Source organism: Corylus avellana, chromosome 3 (assembly GCF_965113065.1).
Source record: "Corylus avellana chromosome 3, dhCorAvel1.hap1.2, whole genome shotgun sequence".
In the NCBI taxonomy this organism is placed as follows: Eukaryota; Viridiplantae; Streptophyta; class Magnoliopsida; order Fagales; family Betulaceae; genus Corylus; species Corylus avellana.
In genome coordinates, this window is record NC_142492.1 from 19,024,749 (window position 1) to 19,034,844 (window position 10,096).

The 10,096-nt window shown below is 35.1% G+C and overlaps 1 protein-coding gene across 2 annotated transcripts in view; it reads left to right on the forward strand.

Moving 5' to 3' along the window:
• Positions 1–8,871, forward strand: part of LOC132176164 (S-adenosyl-L-methionine-dependent methyltransferases superfamily protein) — a 49,106-nt gene extending 40,235 nt beyond the window's left edge. For both annotated transcript variants that reach the window (XM_088515061.1, XM_088515062.1), the window contains exons 10-13: positions 6,349–6,538; positions 6,875–7,080; positions 8,133–8,372; positions 8,605–8,871. In XM_088515061.1, coding sequence (XP_088371187.1) covers positions 6,349–6,538; positions 6,875–7,080; positions 8,133–8,327 — 591 coding nt within the window. In that variant the 3' untranslated portion in view covers positions 8,328–8,372; positions 8,605–8,871. The remainder of the gene's footprint in view (positions 1–6,348; positions 6,539–6,874; positions 7,081–8,132; positions 8,373–8,604) is intronic.
• The last annotated feature ends 1,225 nt before the right edge of the window (positions 8,872–10,096 follow it).

The window sequence follows — 10,096 nt, forward strand, 5'->3', positions numbered from 1 at the left end:
TTTGTCTTATGTGGTGCATCTGGACTGAGACAAATGCTAGATGCTTCGAGGACTCGTCTAGGAATATTGAGGATCTCACACACTTTTTTTTGTACATCCTATTCACTTGGACTGCTGGTTGGCTAGCGCCCTTAGTGATTAGTTTCCCTGATTTCCTTTCTATGTTTTCTTCTTCTTTTTCTCTCTCTTAGTCGCTCTCTTGTATACTCCCTGTGTACTAGGGTTGCACCCCTCTGCGCTTTGATAATACATCTTTACTTCTCAAAAAATTTTTGGGATTAGACATGTATATGTTTTCGTAAGGGCTGTTAAACTGACTCTTGAATCAAGCTAATATTCTATGTAAAGTGCAAAGAAGACCGGCATACTGCATCCTCCCATAATCCACTTCTTCCAATAATTCACTTCATCCCATAATCCACTGAAGGACCATTGATTATGGCTCGGGATTAGACATGTATATGTTTTCGTAAGGGCTGTTAAACTGACTCATCAATCAAGCTAATATTCTATTCAAAGTGCAAAGAAGACCGGCAGACATCATCCTCCCATAATCCACTTCTTCCAATAATTCACTTCATCCCATAATCCACTGAAGGACCATTGATTATGGCTTGGGATTAGACATGTATATGTTTTCGTAAGGGCTGTTAAACTGACTCATCAATCAAGCTAATATTCTATTCAAAGTGCAAAGAAGACCGGCAGACATCATCCTCCCATAATCCACTTCTTCCAATAATTCACTTCATCCCATAATCCACTGAAGGACTGTTGATTATGGCTCATCTCAAGACATTACATTACTTTTAAGTATTATATTATACATTCTTTAATATTAAGTTTACAGTATATATGGGTGCTAGCACCTATTGTAACCAATCAAGCAATTTTGCTATTTCAATATGGAAGTCTTTTAAGGGCTGTATATATATAAAAAAAGAAAGCGCAAAGCGCCTCTAAGTACACAAGAAAGTAATGTTTACAACATTACTTATATATAAAAAAAGGGCTATATATATATATATATATATATATATATATATATATATATACCTTGGAACCACAGAATCGATTTAATCCTTTTTATCAATTCATGCCTTATAACATTAATCCTTAAGGATACCTTGATTTAATTTTAGACTTGAAATTCCAGAATACTCCTCTAAGCTTATCTTTGCAATTTATTTAGATAGAAGGACAACCCAACGCTAGCCATCATCAAATTCAGGTGAGGGGACACAACACTAAAAACCCCAACATATTTTGTTATAAACCTTTGGAAAAATGTTGGGGATTTTATAAATCATCCACTTACATGATTTTAAATTGCATTTCCTTTCATATTTTAATGCCAAGTTTTATTCATTCACATGTCATTGTTTAAGAATTTTACGTGTTACAATTGCCTTATCTTTTTATACATGACTGTGATTGTGACTGAAAATAGCTCTCAAGGTTTCATGGTGTATTACACAATTATAGATGAGTTTGCAAAATTATATGAAATGTTACATGTGTGTTCATGTTAGTAAATGTTTAACCCCGAGACACTACACAAGTCATGACCGGTACCGGATTGCATGGGTAGCATGGCAAGCACACTGAAGGACGGTTACGAGAAGGTGTGTGCTATCTGCGAGGTGGCCTTCGCCTAGGTAAGTTCCCAACCTGGTAGCTCTCCCTTGTGACGACATGATGAGCCTATCGGTCCTTCGGGCACTAAGGTAAAAGTTATGGAGAAGCAACGTCAATATGTGGATGTTGTTTGATTTCTCATTGGGTGGAATCCCGAGTATGAGTCATCTTGATTATCATCTTGTTCATTCGCCTCAAAGTGTTCCTTAGCTAATGGTTCCCCTCACTAGAGTTGCTTACTTCGACCCTACTAAAGCTCTTAATTGTTATGTTAGTTTTTACGCATATTTGTGCATTTTTCAGGATCTCAAGGTGAAGAGGATGATTGGTATGGGGCTTGAAGTTGGTGGGTTGTATTATCTAGATCTTGCACCTATTTCTCCACCTCGAGCTTTTTAGTCGTCACTCTTTGCTCTCAGTGGCATTGTTGTATGGTCATCCTTCCCTTTCTACTTTGAGTTGTCAAGTTTTTAGTCTTAGTCATGTATCGTTCTTGCATTGAGAAGCTTGTTAGCTAAGTGAGCTCCATTGTGTCTCTTTTCCGTCAAGTGTTGTGAGTAGGGTTTCTAGTCCTTTTGAATTAGTTCATTTTGATTTATGGGGACCAGTTAACGTTGCTTCCAATAAATTTTATTATTTTGTGACCTTTGTGGATGATTTTTCTTGTATGACATGATTACTTTTAGTGAAAAATTGTTCGAGTTATTTTCCATCTTTTCAAGCTTTTGTAATGCCATTAAAACTCAATTTGGTTAGAAATCAGTATCTTGGGTTCTGATAATGCCAAAGCATATACTTCTTTTGCATCCTATCTGTTTGATAAAAGCATTATCCATCAAACATCTTGCATTCACACTCCCCAACAAAATGGTGTGATTGAATGCAAGAATTGTCATTTATTGAATGTTGTGCGTGCTCTCTTATTTCATATGCATTTTCCCTAACAATTTTGGAGTGATGTTCTTGCTGCATGCTATCTCATTAATCTCGTGTCTTAGAAAGTCTCTCTCCTCATTCTCTTTCTTTTTTTTTTTTTTTTTTTTTTTTTTTTTCTCTCTTCCATGTTCACGCCATTGAAGGTTTTCAGGTGTCCGTTATCTCATTATGTTCACAAAGTAGGTCCCAATTTTGATAAACTTGATCATCGTGCTACTAAATGTGTCTTTCTTGGTTATTCCAAGAAGGGTTATCATCGTTGTCCTATTATTCGACGCTACTTCACTAGTGCCAATGTAATGTTTGTTGAGTCTATTCCATACTTTACTGCTGGTAATTCTTGAGACTGATGTCACTCGTCCATTCCGCTGCCAGTTCCACCTCTAATCCGAGTTTGTCTCTCCTTCTCGTGTGGTATTGTTGCCCACAAGCTCGACTACTCCACTCTAGGTCTATACGCATAGCCCTAAACTACTCCAAGCATATTGAGGTTGATTGTTATTTCATTCGTGATAAGATACTTAGTGGAAATATATTTACACCATTTGTGAAGTTAGGAGACCAATTAGCTAACATGTTTACAGAATTTGTGTCGTAATTGGTTAGAGTTTATTTGTTCCAAGTTGGGTTTGCTTGATATATATGCGTCAGCTTGAGAAGTGTTAGAAGAGTTTGTTGAGAATTTGTTATATGGGTATTTTGGTCAGTTTGATATATTTTGCAACCTAAGTAATAAATGTGAGGTAGGTTACGTATAAGATTACGAGCCTCTTTCCCTCAAAGTTTTCATGCAAACTCTACAATACTGTGAAACACTTTCACCTGATCAAGAGGCTTCCATGCTATGAAAAAAGGACTTCCACATTGAGAACAATGCTTTTAAATATTTTCCTCCTTAAGTGATGAACAATTGTTGTGTTATCTGGGATTTACGTTTTTGCTGTCAGTATTTATGCATTCATAACGTTACTAATAGTTTTTACTGATGAGAATGACTTAAAATATAAACTGACATGCATAATGCCTTGGTGGGTATATGTGCGCATTAGTAACTCATTTAATCTTAAATTTCCCTGTAACTGGTTCAGCGTTGTTGCCACTTCATATTTCCTCACTTTGATTTTTCTGAACCATTGCACTTTATGTCTCAATTGTCATGACAAGATACTTTGAGAAATTCAAACTGGAAAGCTTGGATCTTATGCAAAGCTGCTTTTATAATAATAGGAAATTCGGATAAGTTTTATAATTCACGAGTTATGATTTTTCTTTTCTTGACATTCAATATTTAAGTAGTGCTAATTCATTTACGTTCTGTAAGGTGTTAATTCTTTTGATTGGATAGTAACACAGGCACCTGTTGGATTTTAAACCCATAAACAGGCCCTATACCGTGTGTACATATAAGGGAGGATATGCCTTTTGAACTAGAGCTCATTGAGTCTTTGTGGTGCTAATTTCGATAAGGTTCCTTGAGGTTCTTTAAAAAATATAGGTAAGTTCCCATAGTCTTTAAATGCTCCTACCCTTTTGTTCTGAGAACTAGGTGGTTGAAAAAACATATCTCCTAATCAAATTATGAGCTAATCATTAGTATAATGAAGTACTCTTTTTGTAAATCACTTAAATTGTAATTTTATAGGTCTTAGTGGGCAACGACTTCAATGAGCCCAGGAAAGTCAGCATTAGAGAAAGACTTTTAGTCCAATTTGCAGAACTTATGTATATTTTAGGGAGCACTGATGAGCACCGAGTATCATTCTGCACAAAACTTTATTCCAAGTAGATGTGCAATCTTTACACACATACAAGATCGATTAATGATTAATTTTGGGAGTGCAACTTATTCATTATGCATGGGGAAAAAAGTGACACTCTGGACCTTGAAGGTATGCTAAGTTCTGTATTGGGTGGATGGATTGTAAAGGTGTTGCATAGGTGTAAAGTCTCACATTGGTTGTGTACTATGTGTAACTGGATTTTTATTATATATATATATATATATATGGATTGTATTTGGAGCTTTGCTTCGATTAATCCCGGGGTGTACATGCCTTTGGCAAGGAGTTTTCCGCAAGTGTACTTCAGTTAATTTAAGGGGCAGTTCAATGGCCCCAAGAAGCAATTTGTACTCAAAGTCCTAGGCTATCCAACCACTGAGCCAACCTCTTGGGGTTAACTTTTTTGTTTTTGACATGTCCACACAAGTAGGAAAGGGGAAATTTGAACTAGTGACCTCCGCTTTATGAATTTTATTAGTAATTTTAAAAAGCTCCAATCATAACTATGACTAATCATTTTGGGATATAATGTAGATATGGCAAACACTTCCTCGTGTCATGACAAATGAAGTGCAAGCCAATTTAGTAACATCATTTGGTACTGGGACATTGTAGTATTAACTAGTTCTTTAGGGTATAGCACATATACAGCTAGTGATTCCTTGAGTCATGCTAAAAACTTGCTTGAAGTTGATCCTTTAGACTATAGAGTTGGAAACTTTAATTTGAGTTTAAGAAAAAGAGCGCAGAAGGATTAGACCTGTTAATTATATAGGGCCAAGATTATCAGTCCAAATCATTTTTATTAGATCTTTGAAGGCTACTTGTCATTTAAATGAAAAATCAGATTATCCTGTGCAATCTGATGAACTTGATGTCAATAGGCTGATTTGATGAGAATGTAAACATCAGAAAATTTTGTTTGGATTTGCTTGGATTTTCAATTGCAAACCACCGATATGACATAGCAGAAAGAGAGAAGGATATGAAGATTTTTAATTATTGGAAGTTGAAATCATATCTAAGAAGCATGTCCACAATATTTTTTTCTCCTTTTCCAAAATAAACATCTTTGAAGTCAACTCATATTTAGTATTATTGCCTGTTTGTTTAAATCTCTTTTGAAGTGTTTTTGTTGTGACTTCTGCTTGCTGCATACCTTGATCACTATTGTTCTAATGATATTTCCCTTAAAGTCTTGTTCTTGAATCTAATTTGTTGGTAAAAGCATTATAGCTTGAGTATCTCATGAGTATGTTTTTCTCAGATTTCTGTTTGTGTATGTAAATACATAGTACAAATACACACACACACACACACACACACACACACACATATTTACATATATACACCTATACACAAATATGCACATGCTAAGTAACACAAACACATACTTCTTACTAAATGTCTACTTTTCTTGTAGGATGGGTACTTTACTTTTTATATTATTTGCATGTGAAGTTCCTTGCTTCAAAGAAAGTAATTATATTAAACAATCTTGCAAGTGGATGATCACATCCAGAGAAACAAAGTTGGGGTGTTAATGATAAAAAAAACTTGAAATTTGACTAAACAGATTCAAAAGGTGTCCAATTTTAGTCTCAATTGCCTGTCTGTCTTTTCAGTTTATTTGGAATACTGTCAATTTAACTTAATCTTTCAGTTTGTATGTCTTCTTGTGTTACACTAGGAAACTTGTGGTAGCCTTGATGTTTGATGAGCCAAATGCTAGTGGTTGTCATTTAATGTGAATGCCATTGTTGTACTGGCAGCATTCGCTTCTTATCCGGCACTCGTTTATTAGAAAATATTTTGAACATGGTGCTACAAGCATCCATTGGCGCTTGGAGAAAGTGCAATTTATGTGATCTATTTTCTGTTCCTTCTATTTTTTTTTTTGAAGAAAGTGCAGTTTTCTTATGTATGCTATCTTTGTAAGTTGGTTGCATCCTCTCTATTGCAAATTACATTTTCTTGTTTTTTTCTCCTGAAGGTTCTTTGTAAATATTATCCTGAAGTCATGATAACAAGTCCTTGTATCGGTCGACAAGGAAAGGCTTTGCGTCGCCGACAGCAGAGGAAAGTGGAGTCTTCGTTGCATCATAAACCAATTACAGACCCATACTTGCATTCAAACAGGAAAGAAAATTGCCCAAATATTGACCAAACAGATCCAGAAACAGGTAAATGATGGGTTCAGCACAGGTTTCGAAGGTCTATCAGAATTCCAGTTGAAATTGATCACTCTCTCTTGCTCCTTCTCTCTTGCTTCCTCTCAGCCTCACCCAGTACCAAAGGGGAAAATAACTTATCCTAAGAAAAAAAAAGAAGGGAAATGCGATCATATGACAGGAAGAGACTAAACTGAACTGTTAGCCCAACAAAAATCATATCAGCAGCAATGGACAATCAAACAGCTTCGTTGAATTTTGTGGAGTGTCATAGCTTGAAATGTTTATAGCTAGGCTTATTGTTACGATGATGGGGAGTACCTGTGAACTAATTTAAATATGATGCAGATGAAAACTCTGGCTTGGCAATGGACACAGATGCCTCATCTCATGGAATTTCTTTCAGTAAGATTACAAGATGTGAAGGGCCTAAATCTGTTGAGTCATATGCACTTTTTGAGAAGTACAGCCAGTCTGGATTATGTCGTCTTGGTCTCAAAGCTTTGACCGATATAGATTTGCATGACATATGGAAGGAAGCAGAGCCATTTGCTGTAGGTTACTTCAATCGCCTAGTACTTACTATTGCATCTTGAATGCATTATGTTCTGGTTATGGCTTAAAAAGATACTAGACTACATCTTTTATTGGAAAGCCTACCATTTCATAGTCTTGCTCATGATGTTTATGTGTTGTCTGTGTTGATATAATAAATTGGTATATTACATTCCAAATGCATATTGGTATCCACAGTTGATGCCCATGAATGGAAGGGGCTTTATACTACTATTTTTGCTACACTCATCCTGTGGTTTGTTTGTTTGGGGGTGATGTGGCTTAGCCTAGCATGGTGGCTGAAGTTCTGTTGGCTTGTTGGAAGGAACACTTTGAAAGTTATCATAGTGGAGAGATTTAGAACGTTGTTCTTTTGCATTATGTGCAAAGGAACAACTAGTTGCACTCCATATGCTCCTATATAGTACACATTACTAGTTGCACCCCATTTTTTGGGCTTTTTCTACTACATATTAACTTGTAAAAGAATCAGCACAATTTAATTTCAAAAACAAAGCTCTTCCGTCATTCCAGAGGAGAAAAGAAAAAGGAAAGAAAAGGAAAAGAAACTGCATTAAAAAGAAAATTAATAGGAAGAGCCTACATCCTTGCATTAAAGTTTCTGGATAAACCTTCAATAAATAATTTACTATAATTGGCTACTTGTAGTTCCATATAATTGAGGATTTTGTTAACTATTTGTAGGTCCATGTTAATCGACACTTCATCACTCTAAGAGGACTTACCACAAGTTTTTATAATGTGGTGTATCATAAATTACTGTAATACAACATAGCATAAGATGTTTGATTTTAGTTACAGATCATAATTCTCTTGTAAACCGTAGAATCCTTTTCATTGGACTTGATTGTTTGAGAATCCTTGGAATTTGATTGCTTGAATTGTAGGGTGAAGATATGTAATGGTGGGTTGCACCAACAGCCAGTAAAGTGCCCTTTCTAAGAAGTCGCAATACTGTTTATCTGCTGAAAATGCTTTAACATGGGAGCAACCCTGGACAACTACTGATTTATATACTAATCACATACAGGAACTCATAGGGCCTTACTGGTCTCTTCGAGCAGCTATGGGGCCTCTTTTGGAAACTTTTCTTCTGCTCGATCGATTACTGTTCCTCCAAGAACAAGGCAGTTCACTGGAAGTGACCATGCTACCTATTTTTGATCCAGAGGTATCCCCAAGGAATGTAGCCATAATTGCAAAAAGGAATATCACACAAATATGAAACCTTAGCCAGAAGAGGATAAAAAGGACTCTGCAAAGTGAAAAGGTAAAATTTGCTCAGTCCCCCCCCCCCCCCCCCCCCCTTCCCTTGTGTGTCTGTATGTTTGATTTTTTAAATTTTTAAATTTTTTTTTTTTTTGTAAATTATCACTTATCTTATTAATTGACTTGACCCTTGGTGCTTTGGTGTCAATAGTTTCTCTGTGAGACTTAATCAAGTACTGTTAATATCATCTGATCAATTTTTTTCTCCTCCTGTCTGCTTTATTCTTGGGCAGGGTCCTTTCAACTTGTTGTCAGAATATGTGAAGTGCGATTCAATTATAGATTTCCAGAAAGTAGTTCAAAATCGAAGCTCAAGGGTTTTTCTGTAGTGTACATCATACTTTTGAATATTAATATTGGTATCAAGATTCGTTCCTTAACTTGTTACAACCCATTCTATTGTAGTTTAAAACTTAATGTATAATCAGCAGAAAAAGGGTATTTACAATGTATCCTAATATACTTCTGCAGACTATATATATATATATTCCATTCAACACTATTTGAGGCTTTTTGGTACTGAAGATAGTAGTAGATTAGTTTGAGCTGTGTCCATTACATGTCCAAACGTAGTAAGTAGTGCAGTAATACATTTCTGACATAAAACATTCTCCGTTTTAGAAGTATATGTGATACTCAAGTGATGATCATTATGGAAGATTGGAGTTAATATCGTTTTTTAAGGGGTGCTAGTTCAGATTCTCTTGATGCTTGGAAAATCTTGCCCTATGCATCTTTGTAACTTGGATTGGAGGTCTCTTTCACCTATTCTCTTCACTCTCAATGTTTTCTAGAACCAAAGGCTCACTATTAAGAAACATTCATCTGGTTACCATATTTACTTATGTTTCACTGTCTGTAATAATCTAAAGTAAATTTAGTTATCTCTGAACCTATGTATGTTTGTGCTTTTCTAAAGGTTAATTGAACAAAAGAAGAGTGGATCAACAAACCATGTAATATGAGGTTCAGTCAACTCAAGTGTTTGTATTAATTTTCATTTAGACTTGGTAACTGAAAAGCCAATGTAGGAGGGAAATAGTCCCAAGAAGGATGTTCTTACTTGAACGCCCATAGAGGTTATAGTCCAAAGAATGTGAGTTATTGGGGTTCTCTTGGGAATTATAAAGAGTAAAAATGTAGGATTGATTTAGAATTTTGATATGATTATTATTAGAATATGTTAATTAAATGATTAAATCCATCATTTTCTACTCGGATAAACTTTTAGGTTAATTAGTGATTTACTTTGTATAAGAATAATAATGGCCTTGAGCTCAAATATTCAGAATAATGGTCGTTAATGAATATTCTACTTGTTTAATCCCCTTATTAAGAGAGAATTTGGATTTACACGAGGAAAAGTGTTACAATATTTAATTTGTTTTTTGTGCAGAATATCTTGATTAAATTCCCTCTTTCCTATTAACTTAAGTTTTTGGGACAGTTTATGATTTAACAATTATAATCGGTTTTGCAATGTTTGCATAACCACTTTGTTAGAATCTGACTAATGAAATGGGCTAATCGATACAACATGATTGTTCTTTGGAAGTAAATACAAATCAAAATGTTGAATTTGAATGGAAAAAATCTACATACTTTCTCTCAAACTACCATCAAATTAGTAATGTATCTCCCAAACTTTTAAGTAGGACAATGTTCTCCCTAAATTATTGTGAATTTGACAGTGTCCCTTCAAGGCTAGTAATAAGACAAAAATAT